Genomic DNA, 22,936 nt, shown 5'->3' on the forward strand with positions numbered 1-22,936 from the left:
TTCTTGATTAAGAGAGACATTACATGTTTATAAAAATGTGTCCAAGGCTGGAGAGATGGCTCAGTGGTTAAGAGCACTGACTGTTCTTCCGAAGGTCCTGAGTTCAAATCCCAGCAACCACATGGTGGCTCACAACCATCTGTAATGAGATCTGATGCCCTCTTCTGGTGTGTCTGAAGACAGCTACAGTATACTTACATGATAAATAAATAAATTTATTATATACTTTTATAATAAATACATCTCTTTTTTTAAGAAAGTGTTCAACTCTTACTTGCTGAGAATTTCCCAAAATACCATCTATTCAACTAGAATGGCTCTGTTTCCTAAAGTAAAAATTAGGACAGTCCATCAGCCGGGCAAAATATTTTCAGTCAGATCTGCCAGTTCCTGTACTCAAATACTTTCAAAGTTTTCAAAGGCAAAATGTTCTAATTTCTCCGCCTATTGATCTGTGACTTAAAGGGCTGCTTTGTCCCAGTAAACACATCTGCATCTGCCCTCCTGGGCACAGGTTAGCAACCGTTCAATTAGCCATTTGATGTCAAAGAAGATGAACCAGGCTAAGCGCACTCTCACAAACTCTATTCAAAGAGGAATGAGCAAATTCAAACACTAGCTCCAGCAGAACACGCCAAAAAAGAACAATGACATGACCAGAGCATGTGAAGGCAACCAGACGAAGGGTGAATGGCCAGCACACGTGGCAAGACAGGAATCGGGACAAGCGGAGGCCAGAGGACGCACCTAACCCTGGTAGGAGGAAAAGAACTAGACAGGCGCCCCAATTTCAAACGCGATGTTCAAAGCACTGAGATTTAAAGTGATGGATGGATTGTCTTACACTTGACTTCAGAGTCCAGCATGACCCACATCACGGTCTAAAATGCGGACCCCAGAATACGGCAACACACGCAGTTGTGTCCCAAGTTCACTGCTAGCACAAGGGGCCAGAGCGATCTTTCAGGAGCCACATCATACAAGGCCATGGCCCTGCTTTTCATCCCAAGGACAGTTTTCTGGTGCCTGTCCGAGATGTACCCACGGCCTGACCTCTTTTCTCTCTCAAGGTCCCTCTCCCACTCCACCTGCCAACCTGTCAGCCTTCCTCTTCACAAGTCCACCACCCTCCCTTTCCTCGGCCCCTCCCCTCCCCCCAACAAGCTCATTCACGCCACAGGGCCCTGGCACAAATTGTCCTCTCCCTATTCTGTCCACAGCCAGTTCTTTCCTGTCATTCACACTTGGGTGGCATCTCTTCAGAAAGGCTCCCATGAGCACAGCATCCAAAGGAGCCTCTCGAGAGCAGTTGCACATCTCTCCTCCATACCTGATGTTTTCACTTCACACTTAACATAGACATCTTCTCCTTCACCTGTGTGGTGGTGGCTGTCTGTCACATCACATTTATCCAGCTGACAGCAGCCGATAGCCTGGCCCAGAGCACCACCTGGAACTAGGTACTTGCTCAGGAATCACCCACCAGCAGCAGCCTCTATAGCCATGGGCTCCCCTCCCCTTTGGCTTCAGCAAATTGAAGCAACATTGTGGGAAGAAAAAAAAAATTTTTTTTTTTTGGTTTTTGGTTTTTGGTTTTTTGAGACAGTATTTCTCTGTGTAGCCCTGGCTGTCCTGGAACTCACTCTGTAGACCAGGCTGACCTGGAACTCAGAAATCCGCCTGCCTCTGCCTCCCAAGTGCTGGGATTAAAGGTGTATACCACCACTGCCTGGCAGGAAATAAGATTTTTATCTGTGTCAAATATGTATACATTTTTGTTATTATTATCATCATCATCATCATTAAGCAATATAGTTTCAATGGCTCACATATCCATTACATTGTATATTATAAATAATCTAATGACCATTGAAAACATAAGAGGAGGGCCCATGTAGGCGCCATGCAAACACTGGGCGTTTTTACCCGAGAGAATGAGCATCCAGACACGTTAATATGCACGAGTCCTAAAATCAAGCCTGTGCAGACAGATGGGGGTGGGGGAGTCTCATTTGTTAAATTAATTTGAAGCATATATTTCTACCACAACACCCCCGCAGGAGCTACCATTGAACCATTTTCAAACAAGAAGCCACCCAACCATTTTCTATCCCATTCTGACTGGTGGACATTAGGAACCCTCTCAAGAAAGGAAAGGGAAGTGACGAGGAACACAGAGGGCAGAAAACAGCTCACAAGTCCACTTAACTTGCCTCCTTTCTACCAATTAAAAAAAAAAAAAAAAAAGGAGGCTGTCAGGTCACAAGTAATTATGAAACATGGGAGAGGTGACAGTCAGCCACAAGGGTATTGAATAGCTAAATAAAAATCACCCATTATATGCCATTCATTCACTGTAAAGCATTATGAATTAATAATAAGTAATAAGTGTGTGGATATTCATACACTGCATACTGTGCCAAGTGTTCTCCCTGTACCGTATCTTTTCATTCTAACCAGAACCCTAGATGTTGGTTATGATCTGTCCCTTTTCTGAGATGGGACAAGTACAAAGAGGAACTTGGCAAAGTCATGTGGCAAAGCCTTCCAACCTCTGTTTGTCAGACACAGAATCTGAGTCTGATTCTCTCTTCAACTCTGCATCTTCAGTCTCTCAATCTGCCTAGCCCTCTCTCCCAAGCAATTAAATGAGACTACGCCATAAAGCACTCGAGTACCAAACAGGCCCGTCACAGCTGCAAGTATTGTTTCAGAAAGTTAAAGACATAAGTACGTTCATGTGCACTACCAGCCACGTGTGCAGACTGCATCGCTCAGACAAGAAGTGTGGCATTCAACATAAAAATAAAATTGTTTTGGGGATGTAGCTCAGTATCTAGCATGCCCATGGCTCAGGACTGGATCCTGCCACTAAAAAATAAAATAAAATAAAATAAAATAAAATAAAATAAAATAAAATAAGCACACACAGATAAGAAAGCCAAGGAGAATGGTTTATTCCATCACTAAGTTACCTTCTGACAAAACAGAGCAAAATCAAACCTTCACTAGCTTAGAGACTGGTAGTTAATGTTCCAACTGCTAGAAAGTGGAGTTCCTAATATCAAGGATTCTAAGGGAGCTGCAGCCAGAGCAAAGGCCTCAGGCAGCTCCCAGAAGTCACACCTTCCTTCCCACAGTGCAGACTGGCAGGAATGGGACATTCAGTCTCAGAGGACTGCCAAAGGACCCAAAGCCTGTCAAGGCAGCCTCCGCCTCGGCCTCCAGATCTGGGACAGTTCATCTCATGCAAAGCCTCAACTCAGCACCCGCAGAGATGTATGTGAAAGGCCTGTGAAGATGGCTAAAGACAGGGAACCAAGAAGGGCTCTGCAGATGTAAATAAAACATGCAAGCCCAGGCTAGCCCAGGTTTAACCAGGTAAAACCCCAGAGAAAGCAGAAATGAGAGAAAGCAAGACAGAAAAGGGAGGTGAGACCACAAAGGCTCCCAGCTACGATGACCACAGGAAGAGGCACAGGCACGGCCATGATGTGGCAGGCAAGAGGAGGCTCTGAAGGCTGAGGCTGCACAGGAAGGAGTGCCCTCCCCATCTCCAATGGTATGAAACCCAGGGCAGCTAAGCTTAGCACAACACAAGCTTCTAAATTTTGAGAACTGTTCTGGTAATTTATTCCAGATAAATGATGACTTTCAGTGTCTTCTCTCCAACCACGAAACACACACACACATCTCAAAGTAGGCTACAAAGGGGTCAGCTCACGTAGTCAGAGCACAGAAGCTGCGACTGGTCATCGGCCCCTCTTGCCCTAAGTACTGCTGAGTCACATGAAAATTATCTTCAGCCATGGTGAACGCCAACCCTCACAGCACCTCGTATTAAAGAACATACATACATACATACATACATACATACATGCATGCATACATACATACTATCCAATGTTGTTATGAGCATTCTCAGCATCCCAAGGAGAGATAAGGAATCACAGGGGCTCAGGCACTTTGCTGAGAACTACCTGTTGCTGTTGCTAGGTGACGCTTATAAATAAAAGCCTTAAGGTGCTTTTCTGTCTTAATGAGTGGCCCAGTCAAGCATCCTCAAATGAAGAGTGAGTACTCAGGACTCAGGCACAGAGCTCGTGTGAAGACCAGCAACCCAAGGCCAGGGCCAGGGCCTACCAGCTAAGTTTAAAAACATGGTCTCAGCTGTGTGCCACAAGAGGGCCCCTCTAACTGTAAAGGGTATGTGATCTTGTTAAAATTCAGGTTCTCCTACGGTGGGTCTGCAAAGGCCAGATGAGGTCAACAGCAGTGTTCATGGACCCGATGTCAGGTGGGTGTGGGTGGAGGCAAGAGGGCCATTTTAATGTTACCCTAGCTACAAGTTTGAGCTACTATTAAAGCAGGGAGGGCCCAAGGAGCCTGGGGAGGTGGCTCAAGTGAGTGAAATGTGCTTGCCAATCAAACAGGATGACCCAAGCTGGATCCTCAAAAGCCAGGTAAACAAGCCAGGCACGGGGATGTAAAACCAAACTAGGAAGGCTGAGCAGGGAGGGTCTCTGGAGCTTGCTGGCCAGCTAGTCTAGCTGACTGACACATAAACCCCAGGTACTGGTGAGAGAGAGATCTTGTCTCAAAACACGAGTCAGAGAGCACCTGAAGAATGGCATCTGAGTTTGACTTCTGATTCCATGTACACATGAACACGCACATACTCACATACACACACAGAGGAAAAGAGAAAGGCAGACCTATTGCTTGCCATATCCACAAGAGGCACGGATCACCGGCCGATTTAGACCCCTCCTGATAGGCTCTAAGTGCTGCTCCAATCAATCCCCTAACAGGTTGGCAACTGACGGAGAAGTCTCTCCAGCGGAAAGCAGTACTCCTGCACGGTGAGAATCCACCTTATGAGACGTCACTGCTCACATCACAGTTCATGACCTGAAGCTACAGGATGAAGGGAAGGAAGCAATAAAAAACATAGCATCGCAATTTATGGAGCACTTGCATAAGCTCACACAGCCAGAGACAAACCAGGAAGCCAACTGAGCTGATGTCGGTGTCAGCTCCTCTGACTGGCGAGAGGCATCACGGAGGTGAAGAGATGGATGAAGGCTTCAAAGCACACACTGCTTGTAAACCCATGACCCCAACCACACCCTTCTTCCTGCCTCTGTTTCTTTAATATGGGCTAACAATGGTACCAACCTCTCTGCTTTGGGTTTTCTGAGGATTCAAAGAAGGGTGTCTGAAGCAAGCTCTTGAAACAGCATGTACCACATCGTAAATGCTTTCATTTAATCTTTTTCCAATATGGTGATTAAGAAGATTTTAATGCTGGAGCCCGGGAAACAGAAGAGAACCATGGGGGGAGGAGGGGTTGACTTTCGGAAAGACGTTTCTGGACATATGGTAAAAGGATGAGCCTACAGCTCCTGAGAGCTCCCCATTCCAGTGACCTCAGAGGTTAAAAAAAAAAGGTGCACCCTCAAGTGGACAAAACCATGGCCTCATATGCTGTCGGGAGAAATGACAGTGCCCAATAGTGTAAGACATCACACGCCAGTTGACCTCAGTGTGAAACCCACCAGCCCCTCCACGAGCACACAGTGGGGCCCTCTAAGTTGCCGATACGATAAGCCGCATGCTCAGGCAAATGCTCCGCACCCACCCGCTGAGCCTCGGAAGGGAAGAGCCCCCTTCACTGTCTGATGGAGACGGTGACCGATGCTAGCTAGCGAGGGCACTGGCTGGCCAGTGGGAGGATTCTGACAGGAAAGCTATCCAGATGTGCTCACTCACTACCACACTGACTGGAAGCCGCCAGTTCTAGCTGATCACAGCCAAGGGAAGGACAGGGAGGCTGGGCAAAGCAGTGTTTTCCTTCTTGACCACATTGCTCAACAGTGAAAGCAGAAGACATAACTGTGGGCAAAAGTGCATCCTAAAGCTAGCATTTAAATCAAGCTTTGGGACAAAGGCCTCGTCTATTTTAAGGTTCTGACCTGAGGATACTCAAGAGAAATGAAAACATAACGCCATTTCTACAGCAGAGCTGGCCTGTAAGTAGGAAAGTGACTCGTGTCCTACTTGAAGTACATCTATGACTGTAGGTTATAGCCCATGTTCAGTACCATGTGATAAGACACTGGCACTGCCTATCTAGACTCCCTTCCTTCCTAGCCACCAGATTCCAACTTTTTTATTGCTACAATGTTCCCAACTGGGTGCTGAAAGTCTGGCACAGTGTGAGAGCACTTGCCTACCATATGTGAGACCCTAGGCTCAATTCCCAGCACCACATATGTACACAAAAGGCAATCACCGTCCTCTCCAGCCTAAGTGGTCATGGGACCATTCTGATAACTAAGAGAGACCAGAATAGATTTCACAGGGAACTTTTTTTTTCTTAATGTGCATTGGTGTTTTGCCTGCAGGTATGTCTGTCTGTCTGTATGTATGTATGTATGTCTGTGTGAGGTATTGGATTCCCTAGAGTTACAGACAGTTGTGAGCTGCCATGTGGGTGCTGGAAACTGACCCCTAGTCCTCTGGAAGAACAGCCAGTGCTCTTAACCACTGAGCCATCGCCCCAACCCCTCACAGGGAACTTTCTAAAGAGTCTGAGCTGTCACTGGGTTTGATACTAAGCCTGTTTTCCCAGCCTGATGCAGGAAGAACCTGGGATAGAACAGTCGTCCATGTTGAAGGACCACAGCACATGCTATACCACATATACATCACATTGAGGCCAGGATGACAAAAACTCCTGGGCTGCCCAACCTCACTCTTATACAAGAGAAAACTAAAACTCACAGTTGCTTAGCCCACTGGCTTTCTGTTGTGGGGCTGCCTCTACATGTTGTAAAATTTGTTTAAAAAAAAAAACAAAAACAAAAAACTTTAGCCAAGTTGTTTGGCTGGACAGGTACAATGAAATAGGATACCTGTCATCTCATGTTTTCTTTCTGAGACCATGTAGAATAACATACTTGTATGCTGATGGCTCCTCCACCAGCACAGGATATTAATAAATTACATCATGAGGACACTGTGGGCCTACTCCTAAGTGTGCCAAAGGTTCTTGGTGTGTTCTGCGCATTGCCCTGGGAAGAAAATCCTGGGAAAATGTATAAAACAGCATCTAAGCACCTTGGTCAAACACTGTTCACCAAGCGGCTGAGCATCTCCATGCCTTGATTTTCTCAAGTGGCGAATGAGATAGCGGTTCCTGCCTCAGAGGTGATAGTACATATTAAAATGAGCCGATGCTTACCTAATACCCAACTCTGTGCCTGAGACTGTTAATATTTACTAGGCACCTATTCATGTCATGGTAAAGCCCTCGATGATGTAGCCAAAAGTTAATAATAAAAGCCAGATGGGTTGTGTTTACCCAGCACCGTGCATGCATTCTGGACATGGCTCTGTAATATTGACATAAGCACGGTCTATAGATGTGGCTGATTATAGCTGGTGCTTTTGACAGTGCTCCTCACTGCCACACTGACAGTCACAGAACGGCAAGGGTGACATGTGTAGGACAAGCTGCTTTTCCTGGGGATGTAGTTTACAAAGTGGGAGCCATGCTGAGAGACTAGCAGAGACAGCTAAAAACAACCCGCGAAGCAGACAACTGTCAACCACTTATTACAAGGTCAGTACCCATGCAGCATGATAGCAAGAAACCTTCACGTAATAAGTCATGAAAGCTGGAAGAACATGGCCTCTTCCATTCAAGAGTTCAGCAAGTACACTTATTTATTTATTTGGAGATCGAAACACAAATAATTTCCACCTTTTAACTTACCTACTTCTTGTATGTATGTATGTATTTAAAGATTCTAATGCAAAGCATCCAGGCCAATCTTGGATGTTGCCATCACAGTATGTAACCTAAAATGAGTGAACATCCGGGGTCCTGAGCTCGACCACCACGACTGCTCGTTCAGGGCAGCACAAGAGTTTTCCTAGATGAAAGTATCCTCAACCAAGCCTTAAAGCCAAAGGTACCCCAAAATGTGTTTTAACATTTCTTCCTTTTAAATCAATGACAATAATAGGATGAGAATTAACATTTTTCTCCCTTCTAAGAGAAATGAAGGAAAAAACAAAGGGGAGAGAGGGCCTCTCTCTCTCTCCTGTGTGCCTGTTAACCATTTTTCTGTTACCTTATCAAGTCTGGCAGAGCCACAGGAAAGCCAGCGTGATCCTCTGACACCTCTTCATGAGACTAGAACAGTACCATAAACAAAGATAGAATATGAGCCATAAGCCTGAGCCATGTTACCACTAAACGTAGAAGCCCTAATTCAGAAAATAAAAAGTAAACAGTTGGAGTTAATTTTAGTAGTATATTTTATTCAAAATACCATCTCATCGATATGTAATAAGTAGGAAAATCGTTAATATTTTCTACTCCTTCTTCACACTGAGTCTCCAGACACCCTGTGCATTGCATACCTAGTACCTGGCAATAACAATCAGCCACATGTCAAGGACTTGAGAGTAAATGTAGCTACTGGCTCAGCAGGCTCTGAGGACCCCTCCATGGTAGTCAAGCAAGCCATCTGCTTCCTCTCAGCAAGCTAGCTGGAGCACCTGGTACCGTCTTCAGTACAAGTTACACTTCAAGTTAAGGGAAGGGGCTTAAAATAACTTAAGTCTACTGCTGCTAACCATGTTTTACTGCTCACTCAGCCAGAGTCACTCAGGCCTATGTAGTCATCCTTTTTCCCATGGCTTTACTTTGAGAGTCCTGGAAAAGTCTGGCCGATAGAAAAAACCTACTTCCTAAGACAGTATTCTGTGTTTTCCTCCAGAAGCCAGGGATAATCAGACATACACCAGACTCTTCACTACCTGGACAGCCCCTTTCCAGTGACCTATATAAGACACTGGCTTGAGAAATGACAGGATGGGGTTTCCATTGTCACAGACGGGTAGGGCAGCTTGAAAGATAATCTGAACACACCAGCATCACTGACTACTCACGTCTACTGAGACGAACAAAAACAAAGGGAGAGAGAGTGCTTAGCCAAGTCTTCACCTGGAAGACCAATGGGGGTTTGGGAGCAGGGGTGGATAACTTGAAACAGATGTTGAAGTGAGGAGGTGGGACCCCTGAGATTCCACTGGTTGATTTCGGTAAACTTTGTACTATTGAAAGAGGTCAAAGAGAGCTGAGTAACTCTAGCAACTATCCCTAGCAATCACGGGAGAGACAAGATAAAGTAACAGGGACCCTTCCACTCCTGCTACACCGTCCAGCACCCACTGAGTTTCCTCTTCCCGAGTACTGTACAGAACCAGACTGTAGTCCAGACACTCGGCTCCCTCTCAGTGCTTAACTGGCCTCAAAACGCTGCGCCCTTGGGGGTCCTGGCGCCTCCAGAGCTGAGTCCCTGCCTCTGCGGGAGTCCTGGCGCTAGGGTCCTCGCAGGCGCGAAAGCCCGTTCGCCCTCTCCAACCCAAACAAACAGGCTGGGCTGGCCGCAGGAGCCTTCGTCTACCTGCCCAACTGCCAGGTCACGCCCGCGAACTGCTCTGGGCCCGCAGCCTTTACTAGATCCAGGGCCAGGGGCAGTCACCCACACAAAGACGCCTTGTGCCTCTGCGCTTGGCTACAGGCAGCAAGTCCACCGTACCCGAACTGGCAGAGAGAGTGCCCTGGCGCCAAATCCCAAGCCCCACATTCCCAGCCAATCTTCCACGGAAAGGCCATCCCATAGCTCCCTGACTTAAATATAGGTGTCCAGTCGGCTGCAGTCAACGCGCACCCCCACCGAAAGAAACCGATCGGAGCAGGCGCACCAGAAAGAGACGCACAAGCCGCTCAGTAGAAGTTTGCTTTGTCGCCGGCAGGAGGGGCAGAGCACTCCAGTGCCCAACTCTTGGCCCGCCCCATCTCCCCGGCTGTAGGGCGCGGGGGTCCTCCACGGCTCGCTCACCTCTAGTCCAGTCCACCACTTGTTTGGGGCTCCACTTGGTCACGGGCTCCATGGTAAGCAGCTTCGCTGTCCGCTGGGCTAGGCAATCGACAGGAGTCCTGCAGCCTGCGCCCGTGGTTGTCCCCTGCGTGTGCCGGGAGTCCGCTCAAGCCTGCATGGCCGCAGTCAGCGGGCCATCGCGCTGCGGTTTCTGCGAGGGAAGCGCGGCCCTGGGTCTCTGCGCACGGGACAGCTATGTCCCGTACGGCTGCTCCCCGCAGCTACCGCTGTCCAGATGCAGTTCCCCCGACGCCGCTCTCTGCTACAGCTGCTTCTCCGCAACCACCGCAGCAGCGGGAGCAGGTTGCAACCTCAAACCCCAGGCCGGGGCTGCCCTGGCGTGGGACTCTTCTGGCCGGGAACTTCTAGGTCGGCTGGCCCTCCGCGGCTCCTGCGAGCGGTGTCCGTCCCCGAGGTCCCCACTCCGCGTGCGCCCCCGCCTCGAGCCTTCCCGCCAGTGGGTCCCACCTCCTGCGCCACCGTCGCGGGCCGCCCGGGCGGAGGAAAAAAGCGGAGCGTGCGCGCTCGGGTTGCAAAGTTTCTGCTCCGCTCGGCGCTGCCGGAATAAGAGAGGGGGCGGGGCGGAGCGGGAGCAACACGTGAGAGGGGCGGGGCCGCGATGACGTAGACTCCGGTTTCTTTCCCTCCTACGTCCCAGCTCCGGACGCCAGGGATCTACTTTTCCTCTTCAAGGGGTGGGCTGGAGCTGCAGCCTGAGTCCTGGAGAGCCGCTTGGCTCCGAAGAGGTCCCAGCTTAGTGGCAGCTGAATCCTGTAAACAGGTTTTTTTGTCTTTGTGTGTTGGTTTGAGATGTGTCTGTTCTCGTTTTTAAAAGCTTCGAGTCGCAATCTCGCCTTAGCTATTCAGCCTTTTAAGTTTCCTAAAGTAGGCCAGTTGTGTGTGTTTTGGACAAATGGATGGCGGTGTGCCACTGCTCCAAGGCCGCTACAGTGTATCAACTCTTCGGTTTAATAACACCAGAATGGCAGCTCTTTGAGTTGTGTTTTGACATAATGTAATAGTCATATTTTCAAAATGACCTAACGCTCGATTCAGATTAGTCATTAACCCTGAGGCGAAAGTTGTCAGCGAGCCAAAAAAGAAAAGAAAAAAAGAGAGAACCTTGCCTAGTTCAGCCTCTGACAGGGAGAGGAAAGCCCTTTCTGTACTACAAGCCTCAATTTGGAAGCAGAGCGCGGGTCTGGGGAAAACCCTATAACCGGTGTTTACCTCCCTCCCACACACATGCAGACACTCTTTTGGCCCTAGTGAAGTCTTCTTTCAATTATAGTTATTGATTTCCATCTTCCCCTGAGCAACTATTAACCCTATCCAAGGAGGAAGCTGCTTGTTATTGGGGTATATTGAGCTGGATCTGATCTTCCCCTTCCAACTACTTATCTTCTGAAGTAAGGGAGTGGCTAGTGTTTATTGATTCAGTAAATACCCGCAGTTGCTTTCCCTGCACCAACCACTGCGTTCATATTTCCTCTGTTAGGATAGCTGCTCTCTATTACACGTGAGAATCACTGCTAGCACCCAGCTATCTGTTGTATAGTGAGTGTTTTGGGTGTACAGCGTACACACTGTCTTAGCCTTCCTGAGCAATTCGTCTATGCAATGGAGAGGTACAACTATCAAAAATAGCGATTTTTTTTTTTTAACCAAGAGTAATTACCCAACCCAGAAACTTGACACCGGCCATGAGAAAATTCCTGGTAGAGTAGCTGCCCTCTTTTTAAGAAATGATCTTTGACATCTGTCTTTCCTTAACCATCTTGACCTCTGCACAGTGGGAACTGTGCCTACAGTTTCGAAAATAGCTATATGATTAGATGACCAAGCAAGTAATTCATCTATAAACAGTGCTGCCTTCCAAAGGGGACACAGTAGTAACGAAGTTGAAAGACGATGAATCTGGCTGCATAACCCCTGGAATCACAAAGAGGAGCAAATGCTATCAAATGCTTTCGCTGTAGAATTTTCCTTGATGTTTGACAATGTTCTCTTGTTCCTTTGCATCTGTTGCATTAAAAGCTGGAGTTCCAGAGTCCAGTTTGCTGAATTTCATCCCACAGATAACACAATCTATACTCGGCGCATAAGCAGAATATGCAAAGAAAGCCAAGTTAAAAATCTCTGACCAATTAACTATCTAAATGAATTAGCAACATGTTTACTCCTCCAGTCCTGCAGGCTAATTGCTATGTAAATAAGGCCTTCTACCTTAATTATAGCTGTTAGCCTGTGAAAGTTCTAGGGTGTGCTGACTGCCAGCCCAGATGTAAACTTTACATAGAAAGTTTGGCACATCAAAGAGGAGGGATTTTTAGATAAGCAGCTATGGAAATTGGTGTATATGCAAAAGCGATCAGTTATACACTTGCCAGTTTTCTTCCTGCTTGTCCCTGGTGGTGTGGTTCCTTGGTACCCACACTCTTCAGCAGGGGCACCCTTCCTCCTTTCTGCCTTGATGCTGCCAGGGCTCCTCCAACATTAGGAAATGGACAAAGCTTTTGACTGAATTTGATATGTTACAGTGTGGATACAAGAACCCAGTCTTCTGTGTTTCCTTGCATCTCCTTTTCTTGGCCAGCCGCCTTGCGTGTTTAGGTCATTTATTCAATCAACAAAATATGTTGTAAATGCTCCTGCCATACTGAATTGAGTATGAAGAAGATTAAAGATCTCACAGCTAGTGACTCTTGGATATCATGGGACTTTGCCAGGAAGGGTTTTCTTCTGTCACCTTTAGTCAGAAGACAAAGACCAAGGGGGTATAGAGGGGACATGGACCAGCGAGTTTGGGAATCAGTTTCACATTAATAATTTGAGTCTCTCAAAATTTATTGGTATTAGTTGAGAAGTAGGACCTAAGCACTTTAGAGACAAAGTTATTACTATAAATACTGAGTAAACACACGAGTAAAAAGACTCGAGCCCCTTCCCGGTTCAAAACTCTTCCCATAGTGAGAGAAATGTGGCAGCATTCAAAGGCCACTCCATTTAAAAGCTGCTTCAAATGCTTCTCCTCTCACCTAAGGCCCCTTCTCTTGATGGTTGTCTCTCTGTCACAGTGTTCCTTTTCCAAATCAGACTATTTAGAATCAGTTCATCTTTCCCAGGTATAAATTGACTCATGTTGTTTCTCTTTCAGCTTGCAAGACAGCAAGTAATCCTGCGAGTTCCACCAGACATATATCCCAGAGGGGGCAAGTGTTCTCTATGATGTCACCTGGCAGCAAAGTGATGAGTCAGGGAAATTACCCCGGCTGCTGACTAGCTTGTCTCTGCTCAGCTCCAATGGGCCTGGATGCTTCACACCACAGTAATGAAATTATCTCCCTAAACACACAAGCGTCCCATCAGATAATCCAGGCGGTAAAGCTCTCAAACATTTTTTTTTCATTGAAATAAATGCAGCCTTATTTATTTGAATTCTTTTGATCATTCAGAAATCTTGCTGGGCAGTGGTGGCACACGCCTTTAATCCTAGCACTTGGGAGGCAGAGGCAGGTGGATTTCTGGGTTTGAGGCCAGCCTGGTCTACAGAGAGAGTTCCAGGACAGCCAGGACTACACAGAGAAACCCTGTCTTGGAAAAAAAAAAAAACAAAAACAAAAACAAAAACAAAAACAAAAACAAAAACCTGGATGTCCAGTCTCCTTGGGACTATTTTCAGGCTGGGTCTAAGTCAATTGCCCAAGCTGACCTTGAACTTGGTGTGTGGCCCATGTAAACCATGAACTGATGATCCTTTGCCTCAGACTCCAAACTAGCAGCTTTTAGCAGCGTAGCCCACCAGGCTTCCTTTTGTTAACTTATTTTCCAGTGCTTAGAAAGGAACCCAGAGCTTTGCACAAGCCCAGCAAGTGTTCATCCTCTGTCTCCACTACTTGAAATCATGTTCAGAAGAGCTGATTAAAAAAAAAAAAAAAAAAAAAAAAAAGAAACACTGACCGCTGTCACTGAATTTCAAGGACCTAGAACAGCAGTTCTCAACCTTCCTACCGCTGCGACCCTCTAACACAGTTCCTCATGTGGTGGTGACCCCCAACCATAAAATTATTTTGTTGCTGCTTCATAACTGTGATTCTGCTACTGGTATGAATCATAATGTAAATATCCTATATTCAGGACATCTGATACAAGACCCCAAAGGGGTCACATCCCACATATTGAGAACCTCTGATCTAGAGGCACATTTTGGAAGAGTTGCTATATGAAGCAACACCCACAAATAGTTAAGCCTCTTACCCTCGGGTGTGAAGGCTGTTAATAGGAGAACTTTGCATAGACAAGACAATGGATCCTATGCCCACTCCCAGCCTTGGATGCATGATGTTTTCTATTGCAGCTATCGGGTTGCAGAGTATCTAAAAAGAGCAGAACACCATTCCCACCTGTTGTTCTGACAGCTTCATGAACCTTCACAGGATTCATAATCTCCCTGAACAAGTAAATATGGACACCGTCGGCTCCAGACTCAGTGATCCTTGTTTCAAACACAAGTTTTATGTTGATGTCGACAGACAAAGGCAGAGAGTGTAAAAGCACAGAGACCACTGTAAGTCTCTTTTTTAAAATTAAATTATTCCAAGTAAGTCTTGAGCATTAGAAATAAAACACAGAATTGAATATTATAGTTTGCTAATATTAACAGGACAGACAGATAATTGTTTCTGTATTATGTTTCTCTTCCTTGATTTGGTTTAGCAGAGATGTTTTGTAAGACCGTTTCACGCCAAACAGTAGCTGGGTGTGGTGGCACTCGGAGGCCACTTGGACAGGTCCTGTTGCTTCCAAGGCAGGAGCTTTAATGAAGGAATTCTCTCTCCAGCCAGCTCCAGAACTTTGAATGTTTCTATGGACTTTTTTCTTTCAGTGCTGAGGATTGAGCACAGTGCCTTACGCTAGACAAATATTCTTTTAGGTCCCCCTCCTCCTAATTAGAGTTTTCAACAAAATTAAGATATGCAAATACCAGAGCTATCAAAATTGCGATTATCATGATTCATACTTTGGTTATCAAATTGAGGACTTCACTTAATATCGTTTTTAAAACAATAGAAGCATTAAACACATTCTCATCGTCAGTCATCAGACGGAACTTGTTTTCCACCTGAGGGTGCAGCTCCCTTGTTTATTTTCAGCATCCCTGTATGAGCTAAGGAACACTGAGAAAGCTGGTAACACTCCTTTGTGGATGTGTCTGTGAGGGGTTTCTGGGAAAAATGAAGGTTAGAACCAGTAGACTATGCAGAGAGGCCCCCTCACCCACCAAGCTATCAGAGAGACTCCCTCATCAACCCCACCAGAGAGGCCCCCTCACCCACCAAGCTATCAGAGACTCCCTCATCAACCCCACCAGAGAGGCCCCCTCACCCACCAAGCTATCAGAGAGACTCCCTCATCAACCCCACCAGAGAGGCCCCCTCACCCACCAAGCTATCAGAGAGACTCCCTCATCAACCCCACCAGAGAGGCCCCCTCACCCACCAAGCTATCAGAGAGACTCCCTCATCAACCCCACCAGAGAGGCCCCCTCACCCACCAAGCTATCAGAGACTCCCTCATCAACCCCACCAGAGAGGCCCCCTCACTGACCCCCAGGAGTCAAGAACAAGAAGATGGATGAAGGCTGCATTTCCCTCAGTAATCTGTGGCATCTCTCATTTCCTACTCTTGGCATCCTTGTTACTCTGCTGATCAGTGCACACCCAGAGGGGTCTCACATGTCCATGTGCTGAACTCCCCACCAATGTGAAGGAAACTTTCCTGCCCCATCTCATTAGTGTAGCTGACACAGTGTGAAGTTTATCTAATTATCTTTAACTTAATTTTCTCATTTCTTCCTGTACCACTGGGTTTTACAGTTTTTTTTTTTTCAAAATGGGAGTGATTCACAGAATGGTGATACCTTCAGTTACTAATTAATACACTAAGAAACTTAAAAACATTCCTTTCTGAGAAAAAAAAAGGGGGGGGGCTTAACTTCATTAGCCAAAGCCTGTTGTCTTTAAAAGTCCAGAGGTGAAGTCCTGGTCAGTCCCTAGCCAAGCTGCCACACTATTAGAGTCTCTTGCTGAGTGCTGGGGGCACATGACTTTAATCCCAGGAGGCACAGGAAAGTGGATTTCTTGTGTGTTTGAGGCCAACCTAGTCTAGAGAGAGAAGTTCAGGGTAAGCCAGGGATACTCAGAGAAACCCAAGAGTCATGGCAGACTGCCCAGGGGAATCCTGTCCTAGAGACAAGGCGAACTTGATAAACTCCAAATGTACCATTGCATACATTCACTAAGAGGTTAACCCTGTAACACATATGGAGCCACAGAGCCATGTCGCTCTGCAATTCCACTCACGCATACAAGAGCCTCAACCAAGCAGCCTGACAATACTTCCTTTACCCTCATTTCTTCAGCTTATTTTATACTGAGAAACCATGCATTGTCTCCTACCTGCTTTCCGGACTAAAATGTTAACTAACCACAATTTTAGATTTTTAGCACATTTTAGAGCATTTATCTGCCAGCAACCCTAAGTGGGACTTTTTTTAATGTAGCTATTTCCACTTAATTGAAACATTCCCTTCTGAAAGACAAAGAGAGATGGAGAGGACCCAGGAAACTGAGAAAGCCTGCAGGGCTCCGGAGGCTCATTAAGCTGGGAAAATGAGGATATTGACAAGACCCCTCCCCAAAATTAAGCAAACAGTAAACAGTTGCTGGCGGACAGGAGACTATGTGATTGAACAACTTTCAAGTTGGGCAAGTATACAGTTTTCATAAGTTGTTGTCGATGCTGGGGTGGACTGTTCAGGGACACAGCTGTCTTTGAGTCACTATGTTCCTGTAAGTGACCTCAGGAAGCTCACTAGCCCACCCAGATACACTTGGGTGGAATGGTCTCTTTATTCAGTCGACAGTGTCCCATTGAGGTGAAGATCTGTTCATGTCTCTCCAGGAAAAGTTGTATAATAAGGTCCTACATAGGAACTACAGTTTCAAGGACCCCAGAACACATACCACCCAAATCCTGTGCTTTGGGGATCACAGGACATTTTTTTTTAATGACCAAATAAAAATTGCATGTTTATCCTATTCAACATACTGTCTTGATATGTTTGAGTGGTATCCTAGCTAAATCAAAGTATGCAAGGGTTTAACTTGACCACAGATCATATGATTCCAGAAAATGAGTTTAGTTCAATATAAGTGTGAATTACTGATGTGTAAGCTCATGAAAAAGGAAGTATCAAGTAGTTTCATTAAGGAATCCTAAATTGATTATATATTAGCAACCAAAAGAAAAAAGAAGAAAAACGTAAAAAAATAGATCCATTTTTTTCTCCTGGCCATTTAGTTCCCAACAATAACAACTCTGAGACTAATTATTTATTAATAAACCGCCTAGGCCATAAGCTTCGGCTTGTTCTCTGACGTGCTCTTAACTTATTATCCCTTTTATCCTAACCTGGGTTCAGCTACTTGGCCGGTTTCCTCTCTCTGTCTTAGGTACATCTTCGCAGCCTTCCCGGGTGTATCTCCCGCCTCTGACTATTGCTCAGAATTCTCTATCCCTGCTGGATGTCCCTCTCCTTATTTCCTGCCTCAGACCATTGGCCATACGCTTTTTTTTTTATTGACAGGTGATGCTTATAAGAGATTTTCTCTATAGAGAAGAGCTCAGGCTCACACTTTGCTAGCTTTTTTATACAGCCCAAGACCATCTGCCTATGGATGGTGCCGCCCATGGTGGGCTGGGTCCTGCTTTGTCAATTAACAATCAAAACATCCCCCAGCCCCAAGCATGCCCACAAGCCAATCTGGTCTGGGCATTTCCTCAATCCAGGCCCTCTTCTCAGCTGTCTGTCTCTAGGCTGTGCCAAGCTGACAATTAAACAGAGCTTATGTTGCAATCTCTGAAGCAGATCATTTAATTTGTTTTTAAACCTATCAGGGTAATAAATATAATTCTGGAACATATAAATATATTCATAGTTGGATGTGCTGGTATACATCTATAATCCCAGCACTCAGTAGACTGAGACAGAAAGATTGTAAGTTCTAAACTAGCCAGACTATCTACACTCCCACATTTGAGAGCAAGAGTATGCAGGCAAAACTCCACATCTATAGTCTGGTATGGGAAGATGGACTAAAAGGTCTGTCAGCCTGATTAACTATACTGATAACTGGAAGATGCAGAGGGGCAGTAACATTAGCATAATAAATTTTGAATGGCCAAAATAAACCATGCAGCTACCCTTCAGCAATGGTGAGGCTGTGGAGACAGGACAGTGAGTTTCCATTGTCTCCAAAGCTTTCTTATTTGCATCCAAGGACCTATTCAATGGATCTAATTTTTTTTCACTATGTCCAGCCAAATACTTTCTCTGCTAAATTGGCTCTTTATTCAGTAATACAATTTTCTCTGTGTTTGTCTATCACAGTGTTGGTATCTTCTACTGTGTTTGCATTCAAGGGACACTAAAGAACACTGCTCTGTGAGTGCTCACAGTACATTTTGTCACGCAAATCTAAGGCAGCTTTTAAAGGCTCATGGCTATTTCATTCTGCATTCAACAAAAGGTTGAATGTCTACCACCATCCCCTATTGTACAAGAGGCATCAATGAAATGCATTTATAGATATCATAATGATAGATTTTTTTCTAAAATAAAACATAACCTGCTCAAAAAAAATAATGTGACTTTAGTAAACTGGATTATTACCCTATTCTTACGGAACGTGACTGAAGAGGTCATGTGTAACTACAGCTTTGGGGTTGTATTGGGTTAGAGCAAATTGCACAAGCAGTAGTGGATACTTCAGAAGAAGAAAAGGAAATGCCAGGTGTGGGTTGCTTGAGCTAAAACCAGGTTGGCTGACATATCGCTGAGAAAATACTCCTAGAGGGCAGAAAACAAGAGACAGAACTGTGGAAATGAGAGGGTGTGAATGAGTAGAGATGTGAAAACTATAAACCAATCATGGGGGCTCCAACTGTCTTAGTCAGGGTTTCTATTCCTGCACAAACATCATGACCAAGAAGCAGTTGGGGAGGAAAGGGTTTATTCACCTTACACTTCCATACTGCTGTTCATCACCAAAGGAAGTCAGGACTGGAACTCAAGCAGGTCAGGAAGCAGGAGCTGATGCAGAGGCCATGGAGGGATGTTCCTTATTGGCTTGCTTCCCCTGGCTTGCTCAGCCTGCTCTCTTATAGAACCAAGACTACCAGCCTAGAGATGGTCCCACCTACAAGGGCCCTTTCCCCCTTGATCACTAATTGATCTCATGGAAGCATTTCCCCAACTGAAGCTCCTTTCTCTGTGATAACTCCAGCTGTGTCAAGTTGACACAAAACTAGCCAGTACACCAACCTTGAAAAGGACAATTAGTCCTTATGAACAATTGCTGCCTGCAGAGATAAGGAATGTGTTGACAGTCATGTGTTTGGAAGAAGTGACAGCAGGGAGAAGGCCATAAATAAATATGTGGTGTGATGGGATTTGTCAAGAAACGGCCACATTCGTCCTTTGGTCAGTGGTTTCATAAGCTAAAATATAGAGAGAAAAAAATCATGATCCAAATCCTCAAAAATCCCCAAAACATTGGTGAAGAACTCATTTTAGAAAGAAAACAACTAGATAAAACACAGTCTCCTACGTTACCTTTGCCACCTAACCCTCCCTAGCCCAAGAAAGCTACCATTAGAGTAAACATTCTTCATCGGCATTGCTCACAGACTTATGCAATGAACAGATAGATGAGAGAGAGAGAGAGACAGACAGACAGACAGACAGACAGACAGACAGACAGATGATTGACAGATGGTTGATAGATAGGTAGGTAGATAGACAGATAGATGATAGACAGATGATAGATAGACAGGTAGATAGATGTAAGACAGTAGATAGAGATCGACAAATGATAGATAAGTGATAGATAATAGATAGATATTTACACAGTAATTAGCTAGATATACATATATAATATTAATTTTCCACATTAATTAAATACCTTTTATTAAAACATTAAAATGAGAGAGGAAAGTCTGACTTAAACCCACATATTTTCCTTTCCTCAGAATTACGCTTCCAAGCGTTAGGAAACAGGCGGTTCTACTCCAAGGCTGCTCAGTTTTTATCTGGACTTTCCAGGGGAGAATCCGTTCCCTGGCATGAAGCAGGCTACATCAGTCAAAGAAAGCTGCCAGACAGAGGTTGTTACTGGCAGTAGGTTACAGAGCTACCTGAGGGAAAGGGAAGGGTGGTATTTACCACAGTTACTAATTACATATGTCATGTAATAGAGGACACTGCTACAAGACACACCAGTGTGGGGCCTTCGTGTCCCTTCTCTGGCTCTGGCCCTCCCTATGGGGGAAACAAAAGGTACCTATGTACCTAACAGGAAAGGCTCCCTTGGAACCCATGCAAGCCTTCCAGACCCTGTGCCAAGTAGCTGGAACCTCAGAATATCTCCATTAAAGACATGACAAAGTCCTGACCCACTCTGGGTCAGAGCCCCAGCATGTGACCTGATTTGGAAATAGTAAAATACAATCATGTGAAAATGAGATCAGGGTTAGCCCTAATCCAAGATGAAAAATTTAGACACACAAACAGACAATGGGAGGACAATGGTTTTTAAAAGCCAGAAAGAAAATGTCCATCATCAAGGCAAGAAGAGCATTCTTGGGGCTCCAAGAAGGAACTGAGCTTATAGACATCCTGATTTAGATGTTCAGCCTTCAGAAGCATCAAACAGTGGGACTGTTGTCTAACTCGCTCAATTCATGTTACTTTGTCTTGACAGACTTAGCCAAAGAATTCACTGTTAAAGACCCCCAGGTTTGCATCCAGTGACTCTTTGGCTAAGTCTTTAGGACTCTTCCTGGGATGCTCCTCACACAGGAGAGGAGAACTCTTCACTTCCAAGGTGTGATGTGTAGCAGAGAGTAGTGGATTTCTGGTGTCCACATAATTCCATCCAAACCCTCAAAGCATGGAATGGCACTAGGTGTGAAGAGAGAACGGGGGTGGGGTGGGGGGATGCGTTGTGAGCTCAGGGCAGCTAACACTCCCAAAATAACACTAACCACAGAGAAGCCAGCATCCAAAAAAAAAAAAAAAATTCATGTCCCAAAGCAGTCTGTTGTTTTATTACTGTATTTTTTTTATTTGAAAATGGTTATAAGAAAACAAACAGATGCAAAACTCAATGAAGTATCACAGGCAAACAGTGTGAAACCATGCAAGGAAGAGAATTTGCCAAAAAGTACTCTGACCCCCTTCCTTTCAGTTATGCCCTATCTACAGTACCCTCTCTTCAAAATCATCCCTTTGAACATATAGTTAATCTTGTCTATCTTTTCCACCTTATACATCGTTTGATCTACAATTTCCAGTCCTTGGTTTTGCCCTTATTTTGAAAATTCTATTCATTCAGTCAGTCAGTCAGTCATTTGTTTCTTTGTTTGTTTGCTGTGCACATATATGTGAATGTGTATGGGCATGCACATCATGACCACACACAGAAGTCAAAGAATAATTTTGAAGAGCCAATTCAATTCTCTTCTTCTACTGTGTGGATCCCTGGGATCAAAGTTGGTTTATTGTCCTGACAGCCGGCATCTTTATCCTATAAACCATCTTTTCACCCCCTCCCTTCCTTTGCCTTCCATCTCACCAATATCCCACAGTCTGCATGTTATTGCAACAAAGTTTTAGCTACTCTTCTCTTCTCCACACTTTCTAAGATTAACTATTTTAACTAGAAACTTGATTAGACTCAGACTCCTTCTTTACTCAGCACTGATGGTGGTCAATAATTTAAGAACACTGTGCAAAGATGGAAGCAAAAACAAGGGATGGGGTAAAGTGCTCACAATGCAAGCATGAAGGCCCAGGTTCGGATCCCCAGCACCACATAAAAAGTCAGCCGTGATAACCTCATGCCTGTCAGACTAAGATGGGATGATCCCTGTGTCCTGCTGGCCAGTCAAGGCAAACTGATACGCTCCAGGTTCAGAAAAAAACAAAAAACAAAACAAAACAAAACAAAAACTTGTCTCAAAATTTAAGATGGAGAGAGACTGGGGAAAATACCAGATGTTAATCTCTGACCTCCATGTACATATGCATACATATATACAAATGCATATGTCCATATATACCACATATATGGTATAGAGCATTCCAAACAGCCAAAGACTAATGGAATCGGTTAAGGTTGAGTTTGTATCCTAAAGCCATATGTGGAACTCCTACTCACAGTACCTGTGACTGCACTTTATTTGGGAATAAGGGGATTTCCGAAGATAGTCAGTGATGCAGTCAGCTGGACCATCTTCACAGCACATCCCAGCACTCCATCTGTCTTTGTTACCCAGCACCTGAATTACAGGCTCATGAGTACTAAGGATTCAAACTCAAGACTTCAAGATTCATCTCTCCAGCCCCAAGGCTGCTTCTCTTAATCTACTGTGTCACCTCTGTCCAAACACCAAACTCCCCTGAGGAAACATAAGTGATCAGATATAAAAGAAGAAAATGCCTAGCAACACAGTCACCAAAACGTATTCTGCAGATGAGCCTATAAACTGACATTTGTGGACTGCTAAGTGTGACCATGCTTGTTAAGTGAAGACCCCTTTAGATAACGTTGAGCCTTGGCATGATGATTTTGGGTAACACTAAGTGTGATTTGGGGGACTCACTGGTCCCTAATACCTTTCTAGGAGTTCCTTATAGTTAAAATTATTTCAATGATACTTGCCTTTTTGTCAGTACAGTTTTCCAGATAACAGTGTCTTCTATTGTACCAAACGTAAAACATTTGCATAGGCATGAAACAAGACCTCCTTTCTTATAACCATTATTTTTGCAAAAAAAAATTTTTTTAATATGTTATTCTGTGGTAGGGAGACGACTCAGGCAGTAAAATGCCCGCAGCACAAACATAAGTCTG

General features: G+C 45.0%; 1 protein-coding gene across 2 annotated transcripts in view; it reads right to left on the reverse strand.

The window, feature by feature from the left end:
- The window catches only part of Cnksr3 (Cnksr family member 3), a 93,177-nt gene extending 82,651 nt beyond the window's left edge, over nt 1–10,526 (reverse strand). The window contains exon 1 of one of the 2 annotated variants that reach the window (XM_030244998.1): nt 8,142–8,290. Coding sequence is in view for 1 of the 2 variants with exons in the window: in NM_172546.2 (NP_766134.1) it covers nt 9,921–9,972 (52 nt within the window). In the remaining variant the exon portion in view is untranslated. Of the gene's footprint in view, nt 1–8,141; nt 8,291–9,920 lie in introns of those variants that run through there. The other variant, NM_172546.2, reaches the window with a different exon arrangement.
- Nucleotides 10,527–22,936: the final 12,410 nt, after the last annotated feature.

This window comes from Mus musculus, chromosome 10 (genome assembly GCF_000001635.26).
Source record: "Mus musculus strain C57BL/6J chromosome 10, GRCm38.p6 C57BL/6J".
Classification (NCBI taxonomy): Eukaryota; Metazoa; Chordata; class Mammalia; order Rodentia; family Muridae; genus Mus; species Mus musculus.